Here is a 26372-nt window from a genome sequence, read left to right on the forward strand (position 1 = left end):
AATAAAAATAGGAAACGGATGTCGACATCCGTTTCAGTGCCTGGACGTCTTCTTCCTCAATGCACACAGCACAGAGATGACACAGAACTCAACAGAACTCAACAGCAGACCAATCTCAACAAACACACCAACCAGATATCAACAAACAAAGCTACCCAATCCTACACATTACATACGTTTAAAAAAAACAAAAAATTAAAAGAAACTAACCTGTTGAAGCAAGAACCACCGCCCCGCACCACCGCACCAGCACCCTTCGTGTCGCCGCACACACCGGCTGCAAAGCAGCAAACACAACCGCACCGCCCAACAACCCGCAAACGAAACCAACGTCTACCACCTCTCCGCACTGCGCCGCACCGCCACACACTCACGGCACCGCCACCTGCCGCACACCAAAACCACCAGGCCGCACAAATCAACAGAACCCGTTCAGAGGAGGACTGAGAGAGTGAGAGTTGCAGATAGTATTTCAAAAATGAAAGCTTTGGTGGGGGTGGGGGTGGGGGTGGGAATACGAAAGAGAGGAATCTCTGTGTGTTTTGACTGAGGCAGAGTGTAAAAGAAGTAGGGTAGATTAACTTTAGTAAATAAGGGTAAAACGGTAAAAATAAAAAATACATAAAGGTTAATTTTGTATTTAAAAAGATATAAAAAAAATTGGGGGATGGGGGTTGGAATTAGGGAGGTAGAGGGAGTAACCCCCCACAAAAATTGGTGGGGTGTTCATATTATGGCCCAAAAGGCTTTTGCTTTTCGGAACCCTTTCAATTTGGTATGTTCATAAAGCAAATTGTTGGGTTAACATATTATATTATATTATATTATATTATATTATATTATATTATATATATATAAAACATAGTATAGATATTTGAAAATAGTATTAAGTAAATGACAACTAATTAAAGAATAAAATAAATAATAGAACATTTTGATATAAACTTAAATATTTATTGCTCGCTTTTCATTAAATATCTAATTCATATCAGAAGCTCCAGTCACAACTCAATGTAGGAATGGTTTGAGATTTGTATAATTTCTACATATTTTAGTTCCAAAAAAATGCTTTTCAAACTGTCTATGTCGACATTCAATTGCTTAAGGTACTTTAAACGCAGAATTTCCACACTTGGCATTCTTATGTCATTTATAATTTGCAGTTTTCCTCCAGTTACATGTAGCTCACGTGGTATCGTGTAGCGTATTTTAATATCATTTTTATAATCCTCTGCACAAAAAAATTCCAGCAAACTCCGTCCAGGAAAACATTCAAGATGCAACTTTGTCAAATTTTTTGGCAAATAGATAGGAAATTGAGCATACCTTAGGTCAGACGTACTCCAAGATATTTTGAGATGCTGAAGTGCTGAAAAATATTTCAAACTTTCAAACTCCCCATCCTTGATCATGGCCTCCCTTCCTATATTTATGCTGAGTCGTCTCAGTTTTATCAAATTTCTAAGGTCTGATATTCTGCAAGGAGTCTTTTCAGAAGTGCTTATTAAAAATCCTTTGAGTACTTGGAGATTAGTGAGCTTCTCAATCCCCTTTGGCATGCCCTCCAGTAAGCAACAATCAGACATAATTAGATGCGTTAGACTTTTCATTGATGAAATATCATCAGGCAGTCTTTCCAAATTATGACATGCTTTCAGATCAAGAATTAGTAGACTCTCAAGCTCAGCAATGGAGGACGGAAGCTCGAATATTCTTGATATCCCACGCAAACTCAGATATTTTAAATGCTTCAGAGTTCTCAGCTCTCTCAAGAATTCTTGACTCCCAACTTCAATGTGATGCAATGCTGAATCTTGCCACCGTCCCAGTTGAAGCACCTCTAAATTCTTCAATTCATCGGTGATCCATTGCGGTTTAAAATTCAGATAACTTGCACCAATATTAAAAATATTAAGTAAATTCTCATCAACTCCATCTACTGTAACTTTTTTTAATTCAAGCAGTAACCGCGATGGTTTCAAATACTTTAACTCTTTATCAAAATATGTCTTCAATTGACTACGGACGTGAGGAGAAATTTGAAATTTATTGACAATGGGATCCTTTCTACTACCATAGCTCACAATCACCTTAAGTTTCAAAAGATTAGCAAGCACATCCTCACCCAATTTCTCTGCTGTTTTCTTCTCTGTATTTTTAATCAAACCCTCCCCAATCCACAAGTTAATTGCATTTCTTTTCCTTATCACAACATTTGGAAGGAAAACTAAGAGAGAACACAAGTAATCTTTTAATAAGTTCAAATCGTGCAAATCGCTCCAACTCATATGTTCCAGAGTCCAACTCTCCTTCTGATGGGACTGCACCAACTCTTCTGATGAGTGAGATATTTTGTCACCTCTGTTATTAGAATCATCAAAAACAAGCATTGGGAGCAAAGTAAGAGCAGAATCTTTGATACTCTTGCAAATGTTATGCATGTCTTCATTTAGCTTCCTGCGGTCTAACTTGCGAAGATGGTCATACACCTCTGCTAACGTGTCCAGCAGTTTTTCTTCATTCTTCTTCACTTCCACAAACACATCCTTTATATTGTTCAGAACCAACCGCAACTTCTCTAACTCTCCATCAAATGATTCATCTCTTCCTTTTTCATGGAATTTCCTCCTTGATGTTGTCAACTGCTTCATCAACACACCTACGGCTTTCATTTTGTTTGTTCGAATTGACATTTTACTGAAAACAAACAAATATACAGATTGATTCCAGATTGATATGAACATAAGCTCTCTTTTTCTAAAGTATTAGATATTTTAGAATCTCGTAAGCAATTTTCTCTTTAAAAAGTGTTTTATAAACGACAACATGAATAAATGTTTAAATTGTCTTTCATATCAACTTTAATTAGTAAAAAACCAATGGGTAAGGACAACATCATACAGGCACGAACAATAGTTTTCATGGAGCAATTAGGAAAAATTTAGTTATTTAATAAGCTACGTAAGATTAAACTTATAATCACAATCACCAACAACAAATAATAATCAATCATTACTTAATATATAAATTTCTTGGTGAATATATAAAAACATAATATAAATAAGGTAACATGTATTCAAATCAAACTTTCCCTACAAATAAAACAACATAAATTATATACGCTCAAAATTATTTAATTCAAAGGATATGCAATTAATATAGTAGAAATATTTTGAACTCTATAAGCATCTAACAATAAGTGATATATATGGAGTTATAAACATCATTTGAAGCATCATATAAAATTTTAATATTTCTATATAATATCAATTAAAAATAGAGTTGAACCTTTGAAATAATTGGGACAAAAGAAGCTAGATGTTGGAATGTATTTTACTCCACTAGGTAACTTTGTCCAACTCTTTTGCTACTGACAAAAGAAAAAAAAAATGATGTTAGAAAATCGCACAATCGAAGTTAGTATGTGATTAAAAACTGGATATTAACAAATTATAATAATCAATTTCAGAAAAGAAACCAATACACAGAAATATATATATATATATATATATATATATATATATATATATATATAAGGAAAATGATATTTTAACACCATTTTTTGACACTATTTTGACACTGCACACGTGTCAAAATGTGATTGGACGATTTCAAGTTAAAAAAGTTGAGACAGGGGTATGTTTGGAAGAAAAAAACCAAAGTTTGTTTTTTAATTTGAAATCGTCCAATCACATTTTGACACGTGTGCAGTGTCAAAATGGTGTCAAAAAAATGGTCTTAAAATTTTATTTTCCTATATATAAAGAGAACTCAAGGTACATCTCATCAAATCCCAGGAGGAATTTCAAGAGAAGGAAAACTTTGTGGAAGATAATCCTCTTGTGGATACAACAATCTCAAATAAACGATTTAAATACATTCTGTTATAGTTAAAGATAGTTTTGAAGGAAAGTATATTTGATATGGAGGGAAGCTAAATCATGGCATTAGAATTTCTAGTTTTAGTATGATTTGAAGTAAGGAATTACACCACAAAAGTTTCACGTCATTCTTTGAGGATTTTCGACTTTAATGATCCCAAAAAGTTTGATTTTCCCTTCAAAGGAAGAATCTATAAATTTGTTATGCTTTAAAATACAAGGATTTTGTAAACCATGTAAAAGTTTCAGAACAACAGGGGAGACAGATGAAAAGTTATACATGGCTTAGGTAGCTATTTATCTTTGAAGTCCTTTACAGTAAGAACAAGAAACATGAAATATACCATGTCAATCTGTTCGTAGATCACCATCCAGTAAACATTCTATCATTTTATTACAATTAAATTCGTTAAGTAAATGAATATCAAAAGAATTAATGTTAAAAGTTCCTGAGAATTAATATGTAAAGGAAAAGATCATTGGTTCAATATTTAAAACATGAATCAGAATCACCATAAACAAAAATATGTTTTTGCTTTTCGCCACCCTATCAATTTGGCGTATTAATAAAGCAAATTGTTGGGACTTTTGCATATTGTATTGGGCTTGGCTATCATGGTTTTTTCTTCCTGCACCAACACAATTGCACAAAAACCTAACAAGTCTTTCCTGTTGTCATAATATAATATTAATAATTTAATTTATAATATTATTAGATATTTAAATTCTTCACGCAATATAATATTAAAAAAATATTTTTAGTTATTTTTATTTTAATTTTTAATTAATAAAATAATTAACAGAGCAACTTAGTGACTGAGAGAACCATTCTATCACTCAATTATTTTACCTGTTAAATTTCTGAACATGATGTGTGTGTCATCATGCCATAAAATTAAATTAAATGACTGTAAAATTAAATCAAATTAAATACGCTCCATATGTCATGTCTAGAATAAAATATGTTTTAATTTTTTAAACTTTTTGACTAATCATGTCAAACATGGAAAGCTTGTAAGTATATAATAAGCTTCAGGAGATGACCACTTTTGAATTTCTTTATTTCTGCACTCTCTTTTCAAATTGAACTCAAATAAAATTTTGAAAATACCACAAGTACATATGTATATATTTATGATTTTTTTTTGTAAACAATCAAATTGGAAAACCTGAACAAATAAAAACCAAATTCAATAGTATATATATATATATATATATATATATATATATATATATATTATTTGATCAAATTTCATATCAAGGATGTTCAGTTAATAATCATCAATAAAATAGGTAGATAAATGCATACCAATAACAATATTATTAAGAAAACAAAGATTCTCTTAAAATTTTCTTCTTTTTAATTTCTTTTAAGACGTGACAAGCAGTTGACGTCAAACCATGAAAAAAGAGTCGTAAGTACATGTCTATCTGAGATTATAAAGCAAATGAAGCTAAAAGCGCGCCACTAAATGGTGTAAATCATAAGCAACCTATTGAGTCAAAATATGAGTGTTATATATTATCATTCTTCAATTGTTACATCATAATCAGTAATAGTAATTATTTACATAATTTCTAATTAATCTTTTCTCCTTTTCTCATTATTTCCTTTTCACTCTTACTTCCTATGTGTTAATTGCAAAAGTCCTTGAGGTCTTCCAATGACAACATGCTTAATTTTTAATCTGCTTTAGATATGTTTAAGGTCTAGATTTAAACTAGTAACAGTATATTATAAAATTTATCTTGAAAAATTATAAAATCTTGTGTATTTTCCGGGTGATGCAGAAAAAACAAGGAGAAACATACAAATGAATGAAAAAAAATGAAAATCATAGGTGGTAACTAACTACTATTAAAGACAACAATGCCGTGAATATTCGCGTACTTGTGTCTGGACCCAACTTGAAACTTCGCTGCGCTCTTACGTTGTTGTGCATTGTTGTGCATAGCAACCTTGTTATTCACAAATTTTAACTTTTTCGCCAACCTCTTCACTCTCTTTGCTATGCTATATATTTAACTTTACAACACCCTCCGTATTCATCCATTTCAAAACTCAAAACCTTCCTGAATAAGTCATCCGTCATGGGAGAAGAGGTCTCAAACAAAACCCAACCAGAGTTGCACCATCACCATGTTGTTGTCGACTCTGTTCCTCCTCTTCAGGAAAAAGAATCAGATAAACCTGACCCTCCAAACGAGAACGTCGCTTCTCCTTCTCCACCTCCTGTTCAAAGTAAATCTCTAACTCTTGTTTTACATCATACCTATATGGATCGTCTCTTCTTCTACTTCTCCTCAATTTTCCAGAGACACTGTAATACACCCATAGCTTAAAACCAAAATTTAAATATGAATTTGTTTACTAACAGAAACTGTTTATGCATGTTTTTTTTCCTTCTGATGTTTAAAAGATAAAGGATGTTTCTTGCTAGTGTTGTCATAAACTCTTCTTGGTGATGATTAAGTAGATCCAAAGCAGAATCGACGATCATGATACTTTCTATGTTTCTTTTGTTTCTTGTCTCTTCTCTTTATTTAGTCCTGTTTTGTTAGAAGTTAATAAAGTTTGAAGAAGAATTTGTCTGGTGCCTGTTCTTCTCTTTGTGTTCAAGATGATTTTCTGATCATATTATATATTTCTTGTGTCTTGATTTTATCTGTCTCTTTCTTTTGAACTTTTGGTTTATCTAGTTTGTTTATCTTTTTGGTTACCTGTTTGAGTAGTTTTTGCTTTGGTTAAGACAAATCACTTAAAATTCCTTCCTGGTTAAGACTTACTTCTATTGTATTCTTTGATATGTGTAAGGTAATATAGATCATTAGATTACAGTCCCCGGGGCATATTGATCTTTTAAACAACGAATCTTTAGGCAATATAATTGCTATACTCTATTGGATTTATCGTTCATAAATGTATATTTATGTTCATATATTTATATTCTGTTTTTATAATTATATTTTATTTTTATATTGTTCTCAATAACTATATATACCAATTGTATTATCTCTTTATCATTGAATAAGATACACAATTTTTATGGCTTTTTTTTTTCTTATAACACTCGTACGAATTTGTGCATGTAGTATTTATATATCCTATGCAACTACTATTCATTCTCTCTATCGTGTTTTTGATAGAGGTTGAAGATCATCCTACTGAAAAGGAGACGGAGGATTCAGTCAGCAAAGGTCATTTTATCTAACAAACTTCTATAGGTCATTCTCAAATAAACAGTTATGTACTTACTGAATGTTCAAGAGATAGGTAACCTTTTTCACATTGTTTCACCAGATGCTATGCTTGCAAGAGTTTTAACAGAGAAAAGATTGGCTTTAATCAAAGCATGGGAGGAAAGTGAAAAGACAAAGGCAGAGAACAGGCAAGTTGTCACTTTAAATAATCCAAATAGGGAAGGATAACTATTTATGTTGTGAGAGCAGGTTATGTAACAGATCAAATTTTAAGAATGATAAACCTTGATTATCTAACATAAGATTTCTTGTTGCTAATTCAAATCAAATATTGTTGACTCCTAGATCAACCAATTAGGCCTCTTACTATCTTGCAAAGTGTTAATATTTAGATTGTCAGAAATTTGATTATAGAAAATGTCAACTTAGATATAAATTTAATCTTATAAGTTAGATGGTTTTATAAGATTAAGTTATGTTTAAAATAAATTTTTTAATTTGGTATTAGAATCTCGGATTAGAGTTTATTCCAGTAAAATTTGTAGTTTATTGAATTTGTTGTTCCAAAGTTGTTATCAAATTTGGATCATTTATGAATGTTTAGGTCTACACTCAAAATTTATATGTCCCGACCTAACAGAAATATATTAAAAGTTTTATATTTGCTAGAAATAAGAATAATTTACATACTAATTTTATAAGATTGACTTAAAACTTGATCAAAAATTGAGTTTGGTGAACCTGAAATGATATATAGGGCATACAAAAAGCACTCTGCTGTTGAGTTGTGGGAGGATAGCAAGAAAGCATCAATAGAGGCAGAACTCAAGAAAATTGAGGTGATTAGCATGGTTGCCTTACATATACACTCATTATGTGAAATTTGTGTTCAAAGATCATCACTTAGAAAAAAATTGTTTTCAATAGGAAAACTTGGAAAGGAAGAAGGCTGAGTATGTTGAAAAAATGAAGAATAAAGTTGCTGAAATTCACCGATTAGCTGAAGAGAAAAGGGCATACGTGGATGCACAGAAGAGTGAAGAATTCCTGGAAGTAGAGGAGACAGCTGCAAAGTTTCGTAGCCGTGGAGTTACGCCAAGGAAATTCTTTGCATGCTTTAGTGCCTAAGTTTCTTAAGTGAATGAAGCACCAAATTCTCATCGATTTGTTATATGTTGTTACACATTTAATTATTGTTTGCTGTGTTGTTTTTTCATATGTATTATTTGGAGCTGTTGATTTGAAGAGAATAAATTAGCATAGAAATAAGGGAAGAAGATTTGCCTCCCATAATTGTTCAATACTACTGTTGAAAAAAATATTAACAATTTAATTTACTTCAATTATGCTCTTTTAACTTCATCCTTTATTAAAATACGTGATTTTTCATGTAATTATAATAATCAAGATTAAAAGAAACCTTAGATAAAAGTCTGTTTTTGATACCAATACTCAAATGAAATATGAAAATGATGTGTATTTATATGAATAATGTCAAGTTGATAAGTAAGATGAATATTACTAAATGAATAGTTAGAATAATAAATTAGTATGTACTTGACTTATTACACATTATTTGTATCATTGTTTAATGTGCTCTGCTAATGTTACATAATCTTTCATAATAAAAGAAAAAAACATGAAAAAGAAAAAGTTGTTCAAATGTGTACATTTTCTAATTTTTTAATGGCTTAATACCTTCCTTGGTCCTCGTATTTGTGTGAAAATCTCAGTTCAGTCCTCAAGTTTTGAACTGTCTCAATTGGGTCATAATTTTTGTAAAAATGCACACATTTTACCCCAACCGTTAACTGATCTCATCTCAAACGGCGTTAAGTTTAGCTGATGTGGTATGCTGACGTGTTGGCTTAATCCCTTCTTGGTCCTCGTATTTGTGTGAAAATCTCAGTTCGGTCCTCAAGTTTTGAATTGTCTCAATTGGGTCATAAGTTTTGCACACATTTTACCCCAATCGTTAACTGATCTCAAATGGCGTTAAGTTCAAAATTATGACCCAATTGAGACAGTTCAAAACTTGAGGACCGAACTGAGATTTTCACACAAATACGAGGACCAAGAAGGGATTAAGCCAACACGTCAGCATACCACGTTAGCTAAACTTAACACCGTTTGAGATCAGTTAACGGTTGGAGTAAAATGTGTGCATTTTTACAAAAATTATGACCCAATTGAGATAGTTCAAAACTTGAAGACCGAACTGAGATTTTCACACAAATACAAGGATTAAGGGAGATATTAAGTCTTTTTTAATCTTTCTTATTTTTGCGTATAACATGTTTTAAGAATTTTGTGATTACCATGAACAATAGAATGCCTTTCATGTTTAATTTGAGGATTATGAGTTATTCTAAACATTGCTTTTAATCCTTTATGTTTTAATATTCTTTGCATTATGATACATTTGAATCCAGTAATATATTTTAAAAGATTTTATTTTATCATTTCTAACTTGTGAAATTCATTAGGGGAGTTAACTGACATACCCATAAACTTATGTAAACTGTCTTAAACCGAAGTGTCATAAATGAATATTTTTAAACTATAAACTCTATTAATCAAAATCTAATATTTTATGGCATACATGCTACTGCATTTTTATGTCAGTGAAGCACTTTGACTAGATCAATTATTGTACTTTCTGTAATAGTTTATAATAATTGATACATCTGATGAGTAAAATAGAGCTGGAGCACATGAAAAAACAAATTTTCTAGTAAAAGATTATGGTACCACTTCAGTATACTTAAAGTAGCAATAGATCATAACATTTTATTAAGATGAGCAATAAACCCCAAATGATAGAACTACAACCTTAACGTGTATAAAGTAAAAAAGAATAAAAAATACCAACATACCATCGAGAAACTTTTACGAATATTTTTCACTGAGCCAAATAATCCCGTTATCATTCGGCCTTAGAATGGTGTATAAGTGTAGATAAAAAGAATGCCTTGTATTTGCTATGGGCATTGTTTCCCTCCAACTGATTAGATACATCCAAAACCAGATGTAGTTTGCTAATACAACAAAAAAAAGCCCATACCCATCCATCTGAACGACATAAATAATTTTTAACCACATGTTGCATGTCAGCAGATGAGTTATATGAATTCATTCACCATTTGTTCCTTAAGTCAGGAATCATTTTAAATTCTGAAAAAGCTCCGGAAGATGAGCATTAGTCAGCTTGGTCCTCTTAGTGATTTCATTCTTCTTCTTCTTAGGTTTAGGCTTTGTTGAAATGCCTTCCATTTGTGCTGCACTCCTCCTCTTTGCAGTGTTAGTAGCAGGCTTCATTCCATTCTTTTGTAGATCCCTCTCTATGTCAATCATATCACGGGGCAATTCAATCTCTCGAAAAAGCTGTTTTAGGTCATCATCCACCTTAATGGGCACTTTAGGATCATTCGGGTAGGCAATGTCCTCTTGTGAGTCAAAGTTAGATAACAGCCAAACCTCCCTTGAAGCTTTCAAAGCCTACAACCCAATAACATGAGAAACCAATTATTTAACTAAATTTTGACTCCTCGCTGCTCTAAGAAAATCACCTTTCAAAGCCTCTTTGGATATTTTTTTTTAAAAAAAAGAACACCACAAAGTTCAGCCATGTATTATCTTAGTATCACATCAACCTGTAGAAGCAGAGACACAGAATGGTCTTTCAAAAAAAAAACACACACACAAACAAAAGTATGCTAACAAAGGAAGACGTGGAAAAACTAGATGTAAGATCCAGACAAAATAAATTATGCTATAGAAAACTGAACCCCTTCAGGTAATAATGACATTCAAAGTTCAGCTTTTTGCTAAAGTAATGCCAGAATCCCATATACGAGAAAAATCCATTTCCTCAATACAAGCCATAATAGCATAATTCAATATTGGCAACTCGATGTTCATAGTAAGGGGTAAAATGATTTTAAAATTTAATTGATGTGATGTTTGAGTGAATAAGAAAATTAGTCCAAAAATCAGATCACATTTGGTTCACCCAAATTTTCTAGTTTGGCACCAATACTTAACTGACATGAACGTATGTTAAAGTTATAAGATTCCAAAGTTTTTTTAAAGTTATAAAATTCCAAAGTTTGGTTCTTGTATAAAGCAATTTTGGATTTCCATACTTCCGTTTTATATACTCACAACAAGAAGGCATAAGCAAGTGCTAACCATATTTGAAACTCAATTTTTCTACAATGCCATTACTTTCAAAATAATACACATAAATTTAAAGTATGAAAGACAACCTCTGAACCCTCTTCAAGTTATGCTAACTTATAACTTCATGTAGATTTAACGTGTGAGACAACTTTACTTTAAATAATTTATTATTTTCATGACATCCACATTATGAATTTGCCTAAATAGAGTTTCATTGCATGAAAAAGAAAAAATTCAAGTACAAACATTGAAATAAATTAAAAAAGAAATGAGAGAAACTATTTAGAATGTGCTTGAAAGCACAAATAAAGAGTGAGATATACACTTGGACTTGTTCCTTTCCTTGAAAGAGCTAAGACCATGGGTAGACATAATATAACTAGTTTTTATACCACATTTGCACTATATTAATTTGTCCATATATCGTCTCAAAAGAATTTCACAACTCTCTTACATAAACATTTGATATTAAGAAAGTGAAATTTAAACTTAATTCTAAAACCGACTTAGAAAATGAGATTTGTATCTACTTTAAAATAAGTTTGTACTCACATTAACTAACAAGAATAATTTACCTGCAAGTCTTCCATCACAGTTGGGTAAGAATCTTTTAGGTCAACAACAGCAATGCCCTCTGGAAACTTACGCACCAGGACAAGCAGCTGACTTTTGTCCCTAACATCATGCTTGGACTGCAGAGAAAAAGCAATGCCAGTATCACAAACCAAACTGTGGACCTAAAACTGAAATATGAAAGTCTAGGTACAGTAACAAGTTAATAGACGTTACCTTGTAAGAGAATCTTTCCCCATCATATTTTACTTTTGGGTTTTTCCTCATACTCTCAAAAACATCTTTATTAGCTCTCATGTCCACATAACAAGCTTCATTTATTTGCTCCATCGTTAAAGCCTTTCGGGTCTGTAAAGCAAACACAAGCAAAAACACTAAGCATCAATGACACTCACTAACCACCATTCAGAATGACCATCAGACACAAAATAACTTACAGAAGGCTAAAGTAAAGTATATACTATTTCCCATGCTCTTACCAATAATCAGCAGCGTCATATTACAATTAGCCAAATGCTAACTGTGCCCTTGGAAGTGAATTCAATTTTTTAATTAAATATTATCATTAATCCACTTTCATTGGGATTTGCTATGCATTCTCAGTGTGAATTTCTTAACTGTCTTTAGGATACTGGTTATCAAGATCCTTAAAGTGAAACATTTTTAACAGACGATAAACAATCTTATTCAAGTCGATAAGGACAATTAGGTGTTCTGAGTATAATAACCCCAGTTTCATATTTCACACTGCTGATTAAGCATATTTTTAAAGACCCCGGGTATTTTTCACTTTTCACGAGAGACAATCCTGTTTGAATTAGTTAATATCACTATCAATTCTGAGTATAACCTAACTGCATATTCCACACTGGTCCTTGTGCCTTTTTTAGAGACCACAAGACGAGAGACAACAATACCGATCCGTTAGGATCATTATGAGTTCTAAGCATAACCCAGTTGTATATTAACAAAGTACATTGAACAATTTTTTAGAAATCAAGTATCTTACGTGAAAGACAATACCACTTGAATCAGTCAGGACCATCAAGAGTTTTATGTTCCAGCTGTATATTCAACACAGCTGATCAAGCATCTTTATTTAGAATTCACAAATATGTTTCCCGAGAAACAATCCTACTAGGCTAAGAAGCCATGGGTTCTGCGTATAACTTAACTGTATATTTGCCATTACCTATTGTGCTAGAACAACTTTACACCAATTGATCCATTCGGTCTTTACTAAAGATGAATAAACCATATCACAAATATTTATGGTAATATAGAAAAGATGGAATGAAAGAATTATATATACCTCAAAAAGGAGATCAATAACACGCTTCATCTGAGCCCCTACTGGGGCTTTGCGTATGCTATTAACATGTTGAAGTCTTTCCGTGTCGTTCGAGAATTTTACAGCACCTGGAGTTCTTCCATTGTTTGAAGCCGAAGAATTCTTCTCCGGCTGCCTTTTAAACCTGTTTCCCTTTTCCTGAAACGCCATCTGACGTAAAAAAGTGATAGTAATCGCAGCACAAGGTTTTACTCTGAGATTTGCAAATCGATCAACTCCGCGCTGGTACTTTTGATTATCTACTCTTCTATGTCTATTATTTGGGGAAAATGCTTAATCAATATATCTTATTGTTCCTGGATCAAAATTGGAAAGGGAATCAAAAAGGTGGTAAGTGGATTTTGAAAAAGGTAGATTACGAGAAGATTGAAAGGTGTATGACCGCAAGGAATTGGATTGTGTGGCGAAGGGGATTGCCTTCACAGGTTTTTCTCCTGCACAATCTGAATCACGCGGACATAGGAAGGAAGGTCTCTTATTATATTACTCCGCATTTCAGCGCGTGCCAACCCTCCTGTGCTATTTAACTAGGTTAAATAACTTTTTTTTTTCATCTCTAAATTTTACTATGCAGATAAAAAATATTTATACACAAATCTTTTAAAAATTAATTTATGTATTTGATCATTTTAATATTTTAAGTCTTACAACACGTGGACCATAAGAATGTGTGGATAACTTATCTTATTCAAACACAGAAATAAATCTATTTATTGTGTTATACATATGTTTAATAGGAAAAAGTTTAAACTATTTTTGTCCTTATCATTATAAACTACCATATTAATAATTTTGTTCTTTAAACTCTATAGCTATTTTTTATAACTTTTTTTGAAAATTTAATAGCATTTTAAATTTTAATAGTAAATTAAATAATTAACTTTTATTTATTATCATCAGGTAAAAGTAAGTGTTTGATCATTTATGAGGTACACCGTCAAAGAGCTGTTGATAGTGTGTGAATCAACGAAGTTGCTTCGACAGAAGAAACAATTACCGTTCACTTTGTTTTAAGAAATATTTAAACATCTATATTAAATTGACAGAAAACAGAAAATAACTTCTTTTTTACTGTAGGATGTATCTGTATTTTTTTGGTATCGTCTATTTATCGTATAAATTAGTTAAATCAGGACAATCCTCCTCGATCCCTAATCACCAATCACTCAACTCTGAAGTCTGAAGGTACTGAAAGTTGAGCTGTTGACTGTCTCAGCGCTGAGAAGTCTCGGATCCAGAATCGATGGATTAGGGTAATCTATTACACGCTTCAAGCAAGAAGGTTTAGGATTTTGATGCCGCGTTATGTTTTGTTCTATGATTTTACTTTAACATGTTTATTCGAGCCAAAATGATGCATCTGTGAGGAGCATGCAAATCTTCTTTTACTCGCTATTCTACTGTGTTGATTACCATTATAGAGAGTCTAAACGAGAAAAGGAAAATCGTCGTGTGCTGGTGACGTCGTCTTAGGTTCAAACTGCTAGAGTCGTCTTCAGTACCTTTATTTTATGCGAAATCAGCAATTTATTCGGACGATCCTGGTTGGGTGCATCTTACATGCCGTAAGTGGTTGTGAATATGCACAAAACAGCTAGAAAATACATAAAAACGTTGACATATATATATATATATATATATATATATATATATATATATATATATGTATGTATATACATATATGCAGTAACAGTATCCAGAAACAGATTAGTGACAGAGAGAGAGAGAGGCTAAACACAGTAACAGAAACTGCATATTCACTTAGTGCTATGGACACGGCCATATTTTCTGAGCTGAGATGAAAAACAATGGCATGGATCTTAGGATTGTACTATCTGGGCGAGAAGCTGAACATTTACGATTAGCATACAATTTAGTAAACTGTAATCTTTTAGTTTATGGCTATTTTTGAGTTTTGTGTGCACGTCCTGTAATAATGTTTTGAAAACAAAATTTAGGGATAATTTTCAAGAGGTGGACAAATATTTAGTTCTATTATCTATTTCATTACTCTGGGACTTCAATTGTGGCCTCTCGTAACCAGTGTAATGTTTTCAACTAGTCTTGAATTTGGTGGGGAATATGTTTTAAAATTTTCTCTCTTATTTTATGTGAAATTACTATTTTATAGTAGAGGACAATGATACTGACATATTATATTAAGGTATTTATTTGTTGAGTTAGATATGTTTCTAATTCCTAAACTTGAACCGAAATTGAAATTTGTTCATGTTTCAAATTCTGATATATTTTGGTTTCTAAACTTTAAAAATGAATATATATAGTTATTTTAACCAATGTTGCTATTTTTTTCATGTGTTAAAAGGTGTTCTAGGTTGCCATTTGAGCTGGAACATGTTAGATAGGGTAAATAGCTCAAATGTTTTGATACGTAAGAAAATTTAGCTCAGGTGGGCTAGGAGAACTATATCAATTAATTTTTGAAGTTTGGGGACCAAATAGTATTAAATTTTGGAACAAAGATGAATTCTAATTTTACATCAAATTTTAAGAGCTAAAAACATATTTAACTTTTATTTTTTTTAAAATCTTGTTTGATCTAGTCAATATGTCTCATGTTTAGATGCCACTTGATTGTATCTTATCCAATCTTCCTTCTCTACAGCTTTTTAATAATATGACTGTCTTTTTTTCTCTGGAAATTCAATCCTATATGGTAACTACTAACTTGGATGTCAAGCCACAACTTCTAATATGCGCTCTGATAGTGCGTCCTCCTTGATTCAATGAATCAAGTTAGAATGAAATTTTTTGGTTTTGGCAAATGAGGGAATTACTTGTTAAAAGGAAGAATTTTTGGGCTTTGTCAGATGACACAAATTTGAAACTGAGCTGAAAGATTCTCTTAAATTACATCACTTTGGAGAATGGGTAAAGCTCAACATAAAATGTCTGAAGCAACCAATAGACAGATCAGCAATAGCACAAAATGCAATTCCAAACAGGTAAGTGCAAAATTTTATTGAATTTATATTTTGTTCTTGGATGTTGTTTTCCAAATTTTAGCTAAACTCTTATCACTCACCCATTTGCTGACGTTTGATAATTTCAGACCGTAAAGAAATCAGATGAACATTCTGAATGGTTACCTGATGGTTGGATTGTGGACTCCAAAACACGAAAAAGTGGTGCACATATGGGATGTGGGTATAAGGTGGTAACAAAGTCTCTTTTAAGTATGATTCAATATTACTTTTACAGACCTTCACAACTTTGATTAGGCCATCCTCTGTCATTTTTGTGTCTATTTTCTATTCTTATATTTGGCTGCAGTGAGTTCTTGTTCTTCCATAAACGTCAGTTGGTGTTAATTAGTAGATAGGATTCCTAGCAAGTCACAATTGGCAGCCTAAATCTATAACGTGCACCACTTCTTAGATCCACATTTGAAACATGAATAAAGATGTCCATTGAAGAATATGGAGTGGAAAGTTTTGGTTGAAAATGTGAATCAGGAGGATATTAGCTGGCAGCCCACAGGACCTTTAGCTGCTCAATGCTTGGATTGTTATTAGCAGGATTATCACAGGGTCAACAAAAAATATACAGAATGTGTTGATTCTTAATTGCAGTTGTGTCTATTTGTATGTAGGACAATTGCAGTTTTGTTCTCCTGATCTGCCTGGCTAGTGATGAGCATTGGTTTGAACTGGTTTTTGGGACACACATTTCAATGCTGTATTCAAAATATTTATAATGGTTATATTCATTGGTAAAACAGTAAATATTACACTCTTCAATTGATGTGAACATATGATCATGTACCTCTTGATATTTTAATCTCTTGTTCTGTTTATTATTTGATGTATTAATTGCATAACAGCAATGTGGCTTTATCTGTTGTCCTGTATGTTCACTCTCCTCTATTAATTACTTTTAAAATAGTAAAGTAAAACTTTTAGTAATATATGCAGGCGAGTCTGTTGTGTATATGTTGGTTGCCATAATGATGCATCTCATCATGCTTTAAATCTCTGTTTCTTTTTGCAGTGTTACATTGACCCAACTGGACGCAAATTCTACTCCAAGCCAGAGGTGTTACGTTATATTAAGACTATAAACATCAACAGTCACAGTTCCAAGAAGGAAAAGATGCGCAAAAGCAATGTTTGTATCTCTGCATCTCTCATCTCTATTTTTCTTTTCATTCTTCTTTCGCTGTGAACTTCATAATCAAGTCTACAGTTTTTATTTTATCTTGTTATCATCTATTAAACTGTTGTGGTTCATGCATAATTGGTTATACGCATAATTGGAATTTTGTGATTCATTAAGTTGTAGTTTCATGAGATTTAAAGATAATTAATTCAAGAGTTCTGTTTACTCTATCTTTGTGATTAAAGAATCAAGCTGTAACTTTAACTTGAAAATACAACCATAATAAGCAAAATGTATATGCTAAGCTATGAAATGATGATGCAGTCTGCAATAAAACAAGTTCACTGAGGATGGAATACTTGCATTAAGGTCTACTTAAGTGTCTTGTTCACTCTTTTTTTATGTGTCGTGCTCAGTTTGGATTGTGCTTCTTTTGCTGATATTTTTGGTAAGACATTTTTAGTGAAAGATAGTGTTGGGATAAAAATGGTGGAGGGGCATCGGTACAAATTTGACTAAACCTTATAACAAGTTAGTGCAGTATCTTCTAAAAAAATTTTGCTTATGAAATTAATTATTGAATAAATTCCTATTTAGTCTATTGCATATGATTAGAACTTGGGAATCTGAGTTATCTTGACAAAATTGTTTTTCAATATGCAGTCTTTATAGTTTTGGAAATATTATTTTAGGATGCAGGTGAGAAATCCACTGCTGAGGATTTACCACCTGAGCAGATAATAGATGTCAAGATTAGGAGGGGTAGCAATAGCTGTAGAATAAAGCCGGTATTCTACCTTTTAAATTATTGTTCAGGAAACTGAATATTGGTTAAATTTCTGTTTTGTCCACTGAATACTATTACCTTAGAAATTACGAGTTACTGTGATAAAATTGTTTTCCAATATGCAGTTTTTATAGTTTTCGAAATGTTATTTTAGGATGCAGTCGAGAAGTCCCAAGTTGAGGATTTACCACCTGGTTGGACGATAGAAGCCAAGGTTAGGAAGGGTGGTACTGGCAATAGGAAAGATCTGGTAAGGATTTCATCAATGTTTGGTAGATATATGCTTTGCTGTCCTCCACCCAAAAGAGGAAATTTTTTAATACAGGGCTTAAGATAAAACTTGAATTTGTTAAAATAATCCTAGAAAAATTATGGGAGTATACTTCCTTATTTTTAGATGGAGTATTTTAGGAAATTATATTTTTGGAGTTGTTAAAATACTGTCAGACGTGTAGCATGCTAAAATACTCCTAGAAACAAGTGGGAGAAGAGTAACAGCCCCCCTTTGATACATTTGAAACAAAATAAAATGTACATTTATGATTTATATGATCATTCATTTCTGTCAACTCTAGTTTTTTAACTTGTATTTCTTCTTTTGGGAGGTGGTTAGCAAATCAAATCTAATTTGGTTTTTTACGTCAGATTGTAATCTATTGTAGCTGATAGTTCTCTAAATGTTTAGTACTTGTGTAAATTATGATTGGGTTATACTTTCAACAGTTTTATATAGATCCGGTGAGTGGATATGTATTTCGCTCCAAGAAGGATGCATTACGCTATGTTAAGTCTGGTGATATAAGTTCGTGTGTGATTAAACCGTACAAGCAACAAATCCAAGATGAAGACGAAGTATCTGTAAGGCTTGTGTGCTCAATATGATTGTAGTATCTGACAATGGTAGCTTTTATCAAGTATGACTAACTCCCATTGGTTCTAACTGTTAACTATTAAAAGATAAAAAGGAAAGAAAACTCTGTCAATCACATGGACTTAGCACTTGTTTTGATAGCAATCTGATTAATAGATAAGTCTAATATTCATGAACTGACAGTGTAAAATAGTTTTTCATTGTCATCCAATCGTAAATGATTGCTGGTATGACTTTGAAGGTAATTTTGTAAAAATCAACGAACTTACCATACATGGTGGATTGTGATATGACTGTACGAAATTATTTTACACTGTCAGTGCATAGGTTTTTCTCTACTAAGTCTATGCACCTGCAAAAGTAAATAGGTGTATCTATTTTCAAAATTCCGGTAATTACATGCTTTACTGCATTGTTAATTTTTATATTCAATATAATGTGCTCTTGCCTATTTCATTTGCAGTTTCTATACTATTTTTGAGTGGGTTATTATTCTATACCTTTGGATCAATGTATCCATTCCAGGTTCAACAAGGGCAAGAAAGATCAAAATAATCTCTTAACTAGGAATTTGAGAGCTTACCCTCTCTCACACGGAACAAAATGACTACCTAACTGCCTTCACTTAAATTCTCTGCCTTTATTTCTATCAAGCTATCTAATTAACCACTCTAGCAGCATTCCTAACAAGGCCTATTCTGCCTATTAGGGCTGGACTATTTGATTCTTAAGGTCCATTTGATAAACTTGTTTCCGAATATGCACTCCTTATAATTTTGGAAATTTATTTTAGAATGCAGATGAGAAGTCCACTATACAGGATTTACCACCTGGGCAGATGTCAGAAGTCAAAATTAGGAAGGGCGGTAATGACAAAAGGATAGATCCGGTATTGTACATTTTAAAATATTGTTCGTGAAATTGATCATTGGATTGGATGAGTTTCTATTTTGTCCATTGAATACTATTAGAACTTGGAAATTGAGTTATTGTGATAAAACTGTTTTTCAATATGCAGTTTTTATAGTTTTGAAAATATTTTAGGATTGGGTCGAGAAGTCCCAAGTTGAGGATTTACCACCTGGGTGGATAACAGAAGCCAAGGCTAGGAAGGGTGGTAGTGGCAAGAAGAAAGATCTGGTATGAATTCATTGATATTTGACAGATATATGCTTTGCTGTCCCTCTCCACCCAAAAGGGGGAAATTTTCAACACTGAACTTTCTAATATACTCTTAAGTGTTTTATAAAGATTATGCCAACATGGAAAGACTTGGATTCCTTAAAATAACCCTATAAAACAAATGGTAGTATATTAGCACCCGCTCAAATTACTATTGTTCTCTGTGTTTTAGATTTAGTGTTTTGGGAAATTACAACTTGGACTTATTAAAATACTCCCAAAGGTTTATCATGCTAACAAACTCCTACAAAACAAGTATGAGTATATTAACACTCCCATTTCAAATAAAACATGGATATTTATGTTTATATAATCTCTCTCTGGCTCATTTCTGTCAAATCTAGTTTTCTTTTTTGTATTTCTTCTTTTGGGAGGTGGTTAGCGAATAATATCCAGTTTGGTTTATTACATCATAGTGTAATATACTGCATTTAATAGTTTTCCAGATGTTCAAATACTTATGCAAATTATGATTGGTTCATACTTTCAACAGTTTTATTTAGATCCAGTGAGTGGATATGTATTTCGGTCCAAGAAGGATGCACTGCGCTATGTTAATTCTGGCGATATAGATACGTGCGTGCTTAAACCATATAAAAGAGGAATCCAAGATGAAGACGGAATAAGTGTAAGTCTTGTCTACTTAATATGAATTTCTATCTTACAATGGTAGCTTTTAGTAGCTGTTCAAAGATTAAAAGAAAGGAAATTTCTGTAAATCTCATTGGACTAGGTTGAATAAGCTGCAATATAAGCAAGTTTGAGTTATTGTCAAAATTCTGATAACTGCATGCTTATTAATTTCTATATTCAACAGAACGTGCCTTGAATGCTTTCTGCACTTTCTATATTATCTTTCAATTGCATTCTAATGATATATGATAGATACTGGTTCAGAATGCGGAGATTAACTGAAAAAAAAAAATTTATTTAAGTTCCTTCTCCAACTTGGATCAATGGTTCGTGATTTAGGGTCAATCAACAAGTGGAAGATGATAAAAGAAATTATTTGCTCTCTAGGAATTTGAAAAGCTACTCTATCCAACCCTAGACAAAATGACTACCTAACTGCTTCCCATTAATTTCTCTACCTTCATTCAGAACAAGGCAACTAATTAACCTCTACTTACAACAGCTTTACTAAAACTTCTCAACTATCAGAGCTGACCCACTTGATTCGTAGGGCTCATTTGATGTAAACTTTATTAATTGGAGGCCCTGTTCCTAACAATACACTCCACAACCCTCCTAAAAGAAATAGATAAATAAGTAAAAATTTCACCCTGTCCACAATATGTGGAAAGTTATCTTTGGGTTGACATTCTTGCCCACTCATTTTATCTCTCAATCGTGCTATATTGTCTTAAAATGTTTGATTGATGGGTCAGAAGAACTCAGCAGCCTGCCCATCACTTGGTACTCGAATATAATGGGGGTATGTTTCATTAATTTTTTTCCCAACCTTCTTCTACCCAGGAAATCACTGGACTCTATTTTTCCTCCACCTATTCTCTGCTGTTGACAGATTAGGTCGTTCCTCCATCATATTGTTAATGTATTTTTTTCTTCGACTTTTCCTTCCACGTGATTGGTTTCTTCTCCATCACCTCCATGGTTCTAAATCTTGATCTTCAAACTTCAATTAATGCTTCTATTTTTGGAACTTGATTCTAATCCCACATCTTGGACCCGAACTAGCAGGTCTAAATCATACTTGTGTTGGTGTTATATCTCTTTATAGAATTAGGGTTGTAACTCTTTCCAGAGCTAGTTTTGTTGTTAAATGTCGTTCAAACTGAACGGTTGTAATCTAGGGCTATAATTATGTAATCCATGATGTTAATACATACGATACTATTCAACTATCTTTGAGTGTATGTGTGAATTAAGCTTGTGTACTTGAGTTCTGTATAGAGATCTGTGAGTGTGTCTGTTCAGTGCCTAACTGGGAGATAAAGGCGTGGAGTGGTCTTCGGTGCCTAGCTAGAAGACAGAGTCAGTGGAGGGGTAAAAGAATCTGGAAGAGGTGAAGGGTATAACAATTGCAATTTTTTATGCAACACCTTTTGAAAACTTTACCCCATTATTGTCTTAGGATTGCTTGTGTCCCAAGTTCCGCCATTAGTACCAATGCAGGCTTCTCCTTCCAGTGCTAAGCATTTTTTGTAGTATGGTCTCCCAATAAATCATACATATATATTTATATTTTAATTTGGGAAATCAAGCTGAGAAAAATTTATTAATCTCGCTTTGTTTTTTGTTCAATCTAGCCATCATCTATTGGCAAAAGGCAGAAACTAACGCAGTCTGCAGCAAATCAACAGCTTGCTGTAGGTAAGAAATCACAAAACAATTATATTTTAGAATTAGCTGATTTTTTATTCTGCAAGGTTATCCAAATAACAATGATAAGTATTATTCCATTCTACAAGGTCAACGTGATGTGAAGAGCCAATCATTAGAGCATGCAACTGCACACACTCCCGAAATGATGAAAACATTTGATTCAGGTAGTTTAGCGCTAATAAAAGGTATATTGTTGAAAGAATCAGAAAAATAAGTTCTGTGATGAAGATGAATATTTTACTTATATCGTGCAGATGATATGCTAGAGAATGGCCACTTTGTGAATGTGATGGAGCATGCTAGTGAAAAGAATCACAGCAACAGTAGTTTATCCAAAACCAAGGAGTCCAATGTGGCTCGCCGTTTTTCACGGAGACTTTCTCGGGCTGAACCTGACCAATTGACTGACGTGGCCAATGAGCAGGCTCTTCAAGTTCCTAAAAGAAAGTTGGGAAAAAGTGTAAGTATTTTAGACACTGATTTGACAAATAAATCATCTCAGCAGCTGAGTGGTGTACTGGAAATTAAGCGTTCATATAAAGAGCAAGGAGAAGTGCTATTGAACTCAAAAAAATCCAGAACCAAGGAAGAGAAACAAACTTTTTGTCGTTCTTCAAAACGATTAGCTGGATTTCAACCCAAGCTGATGAGCAACTCTAGTTCCCAAAAAACATCTTATAAAAGTAAAAAATCTAAAGGCGATGTCAAAGCGACCTTGCAGCAAAGTGATGGTCAGCCAGTTACGGAGTTTGCAGATCATGCATCAATAAATGGAGAGTCGTCAAACAAAGGCAGAAAACTTCCCAAAGCCACACCCATAACTAGCAATCAACTGAAGAAATTTGATGACGAAGAAATAAATAACGATGGGAAATCAGAACTTGATCAATCCTTTGCATTTCATTATTCTTGGTCTGACCCATGCTTGGAATTTGCAATTCAGACCCTCACAGGTGCATTACCAGTTGAAGATTCAACTGACAATGGACAAACCAGGGTTTCTGAAACTGATACATCTCCCAAAAATCAGTTGGTTGAGAATGTTACAGGAAGCAGCAGTGACAAAACCTCACGTGTAAATTCAAAGCAATCCAAGAACAAAAAAGAGCTTACAGTGCCAAGGCGGTTGTCAAAGCGACTTGCTGGCAATGAACCCGAGGTACTTCCTACTGAAAAAGCTGCCAAATTCGCCCCTCAAAAGTCCTGCAATGACAAACTGGCTGCTACTGCGAATTTAACTAATGGAGTGTCTGGGTATCATCGTGACAGGGAAGAGTCCGAACTTGTTGTCCAGTCATCTGACAGGTTGAAAACATCATGTGGTGAATCATTGATCAAGAGTGAGAAGTCATATGATGCCCAAACGGTTCCCGATGAACAAATACAGAGGCATGAAGATGAAAATGCCGATGATGAAAGATCGTATTCACAGTTCCCCACACCTTTTGGGGACTCCTGGTCGGATCCTTGCCTAGAATTTGCAATTAAGACTCTTTCAGGTGATTTGCCAGTTGACGCACCAGCTGCGGACATTTTACCTGTTGTTACTCCTGATGTTAGTGATCCCCCAAATAAGGAGTCACTTCAGAGTGTGGAGCAGAAGAGCATCAATGCAGAAACTCATGAGAATCCCTACCAATCCCAGACCAAGAAAGAGTTCAATACTGTTTGCCACTCATCAAAACAAGACCTGAACCAGCCCGAGGTGACAACCTACTCCACATCTTTTGGAAATGATCCAAAGTTTGCAACTAGAGAGTCTTACAAGGATGAAGACAGTATAACCAGGAATTCTAACGAAAGAGAACCCCAGCGTATTAAATCTGGGAACGCACTAGAAATTGATATAAACAAAACAATTCTTGAAGAAGAACCACAACCTGAAACAATAAACTACGATAATTCTGACAGAGAATTCGGTGCTTCATTTATGGATTCTTGGTCAGATCCATGCCTAGAATTTGCATTTAATACTCTTTCAGGCTCAATACCAGTAGAAGAAAATATAACAATTCAAGCATGTTTCCAGGAACGTGCCCATAGCAATGGCCAAAGAGGGGGTTTCTCGACAGTTCCGGATTTTGGATTTTCCAGCATTTCTCATAGTGGTATCTCATTTCACAATAATATAGGGGAGAATTCCAAGTCAGTTCAACAGTCAACAGCGAGTTCTTCTTTCCTCCCCCAGGAAAAACAAGGCCTGAACGCTTTCTTCGGGGTTGATCCTCAAGAACAATATTTCCAGAATAATAATAATAATTTTCAGAGAAAGTGAGTTCGCAAAACATTGCTGGCTATCCCAAGTACAATGCTTAACGACTGTACCTGTGTGAACATCTATATCAATATCATCATTATGCATCTATCCCAACTGTGCTTGTGTGAACATCTATATCAATGTCATCATTATGCTCCGTGCATGCTAATAGTGACTGTTGTATCAATTAAAAACGTCCTATCTAATTAGTCAACCGTTTTACAATTACAATACACGAAAATTAAATTTCACAAAATGAATTGGGGAAATTTTTGCATTGTTTGAATTTTTTTTTTTAATTCAAATAAAAGTAAATTAAGAACAATTAAATACTTACATTATCAGCACTAAATGTATGAAAAACTTATATATGAAGGGGTGTTATCTCAATATATTTTTTAATTAAATTCATACTATTGTTACCATTTGCAAATTCCAGATTTTAAAAACGAATTCCATATAGGATCAATAAAATATAGATGATCTTAAATTTCAATTTCTCTAAAGAAATGAAGGAATTATATTAATTTCTTGTGGTAGTACATCAGCATGTATAACAATGCATACGTTAACTTAAATATTTGTTTTTCGTAGATAAAGTTTATAATACATAAATACTTTTAAATATCTAAATTGCATTATAATTAAAATCAATAATGAATTAAGATTTACGATAAAAAGAAGTAATTATATTACAATACAAGATTATATTTAACTATTAAAAAAATTATTTAGAAATTAAGAGAAAGGGCTTGGAATGATATTGATAAAAAGAGCTCGTAAAAATGTTTCCATAAAGAAAAATAATTCTCAAGCACTACAATACAACTATTCTAATCTATATACAGAAAGTATATAAATACTAAAAAATTTAAAACATATTTAATAGTATAGAAAGTAAAAAATAATAATATTTAAATTTTTGTTTTCTCTTGTAAAACTGTATTCTTCATTTTTATATAATAAGAAACTTAGAATCACATTTAATTTTCAGCAAGTTATTTGTGGTAATGGTTAAAGAATTTATTATAAATTTTGGTAGCAAGAGAATATTTTGATTTTGGTTTTGATTTATTATCTTGATAATATTTACATGTTATATGTATTAATTAAACTTACTGAAATAAATAAATAGATGTAAACCACATTTTACAAACAATTTTTGTAAAATTTAATTAAACTTAAATTAATTTCTTAACAAAACTCGTGGTTATAGTTTTTAAAAACCATAATGTTTTTTCCTCGGTGGAGAAGAGAAAGGTAATTAAAAAAAAAGAAAAAAAAAAAAACGTATGATAGAGAGTAAAGAGAAAGTATATATTGAAAAAAATGAAATTTCCATTTAGAAAATAATGGTAAAAGATTGTTCCTCACACGAAATCTATACCTGACAAATTCCTATTTATCATTACTATGTGCTTATGCTAATAAATTAAGTGCAAACTGCGGTGATATATAATAGGATTCTTCCACGACACAAGTATTCTCGTTCTCATTCATTGAATTGAAAGTTTCAAACCTTCAGATAATAACTGTACCTAACTATAATTTTTCTTTTTCTTTTAAAAAAAAAAGTTAATCCGAAAATGAGCTACCCAATCACAACAAAACAAAACAACACC

The 26372-nt window shown here is 32.7% G+C and overlaps 4 protein-coding genes across 7 annotated transcripts in view; 2 read left to right on the plus strand and 2 right to left on the minus strand.

Moving 5' to 3' along the window:
- Positions 1-3402, minus strand: part of LOC106776602 — a 5846-nt gene extending 2444 nt beyond the window's left edge. Inside the window, exons 1-3 of the mRNA XM_014664084.2 lie at positions 3289-3402; positions 1079-2697; positions 211-385 (exon numbers count right to left, since the gene is read on the minus strand). Of these exons, the coding sequence (XP_014519570.1) occupies positions 211-385; positions 1079-2693 (1790 nt within the window). The 5' untranslated portion in view covers positions 2694-2697; positions 3289-3402. The remainder of the gene's footprint in view (positions 1-210; positions 386-1078; positions 2698-3288) is intronic.
- A 2363-nt stretch (positions 3403-5765) lies between these two features.
- LOC106777401 (remorin) lies at positions 5766-8346 on the plus strand. The gene is made up of 5 exons (XM_014664984.2): positions 5766-6123; positions 7029-7079; positions 7183-7270; positions 7840-7921; positions 8010-8346. The coding sequence occupies exons 1-5, from the start codon at positions 5973-5975 to the stop codon at positions 8208-8210; spliced, it is 573 nt and encodes a 190-aa protein (XP_014520470.1). The 5' UTR covers positions 5766-5972; the 3' UTR covers positions 8211-8346.
- Positions 8347-9846: 1500 nt separating this feature from the next.
- Positions 9847-13689, minus strand: LOC106776399 (transcription initiation factor IIE subunit beta). Its single transcript, XM_014663847.2, has 4 exons — positions 13150-13689; positions 12054-12185; positions 11840-11956; positions 9847-10580 (listed from the first exon to the last, which is right to left on the minus strand). Exons 1-4 carry the CDS (start codon positions 13336-13338, stop codon positions 10245-10247), a joined length of 774 nt encoding a protein of 257 aa, XP_014519333.1. The 5' UTR covers positions 13339-13689; the 3' UTR covers positions 9847-10244.
- Positions 13690-14303: 614 nt separating this feature from the next.
- On the plus strand, positions 14304-24864 carry LOC106777576 (methyl-CpG-binding domain-containing protein 13). 4 transcript variants are annotated; one of them, XM_022775613.1, is made up of 13 exons: positions 14304-14470; positions 16020-16154; positions 16262-16363; positions 17200-17316; positions 18000-18095; positions 18249-18344; positions 18818-18952; positions 19759-19854; positions 20010-20105; positions 20641-20775; positions 22418-22481; positions 22580-22678; positions 22748-24864. In XM_022775613.1, the coding sequence occupies exons 2-13, from the start codon at positions 16077-16079 to the stop codon at positions 24766-24768; spliced, it is 3135 nt and encodes a 1044-aa protein (XP_022631334.1). In that variant the 5' UTR covers positions 14304-14470; positions 16020-16076; the 3' UTR covers positions 24769-24864. The 4 variants fall into 4 exon arrangements, with proteins under 4 accessions (XP_022631334.1, XP_022631333.1, XP_014520695.1 ...); XM_022775612.1 differs by having other exon boundaries at positions 14306-14441; XM_014665209.2 differs by having other exon boundaries at positions 14308-14441; positions 22580-22657.
- The last annotated feature ends 1508 nt before the right edge of the window (positions 24865-26372 follow it).

This window comes from Vigna radiata, chromosome 11 (genome assembly GCF_000741045.1).
Source record: "Vigna radiata var. radiata cultivar VC1973A chromosome 11, Vradiata_ver6, whole genome shotgun sequence".
NCBI lineage: Eukaryota > Viridiplantae > Streptophyta > Magnoliopsida > Fabales > Fabaceae > Vigna > Vigna radiata.

Bases quoted from the DNA above. Each gene is read 5' to 3' on its own strand.
- LOC106777401 (XM_014664984.2), top strand. From the start codon at position 5,973: ATGGGAGAAGAGGTCTCAAACAAAACCCAACCAGAGTTGCACCATCAC. The intron at 7,271-7,839 runs GCAAGTTGTCAC...AATGATATATAG, and splicing joins AAGACAAAGGCAGAGAACAG to GGCATACAAAAAGCACTCTG. The intron at 7,922-8,009 runs GTGATTAGCATG...TGTTTTCAATAG, and splicing joins CAGAACTCAAGAAAATTGAG to GAAAACTTGGAAAGGAAGAA.
- LOC106776399 (XM_014663847.2), bottom strand. From the start codon at position 13,338: ATGGCGTTTCAGGAAAAGGGAAACAGGTTTAAAAGGCAGCCGGAGAAG. The intron at 12,186-13,149 runs GTATATATAATT...TTTGCTTTACAG, and splicing joins TTATTGATCTCCTTTTTGAG to ACCCGAAAGGCTTTAACGAT. The intron at 10,581-11,839 runs GTAAATTATTCT...ATTGGGTTGTAG, and splicing joins CTGTGATGGAAGACTTGCAG to GCTTTGAAAGCTTCAAGGGA.
- LOC106777576 (XM_022775613.1), top strand. From the start codon at position 16,077: ATGGGTAAAGCTCAACATAAAATGTCTGAAGCAACCAATAGACAGATC. The intron at 18,953-19,758 runs GTAAGGCTTGTG...AATTTATTTTAG, and splicing joins AAGATGAAGACGAAGTATCT to AATGCAGATGAGAAGTCCAC. The intron at 20,106-20,640 runs GTATGAATTCAT...TACTTTCAACAG, and splicing joins GTGGCAAGAAGAAAGATCTG to TTTTATTTAGATCCAGTGAG.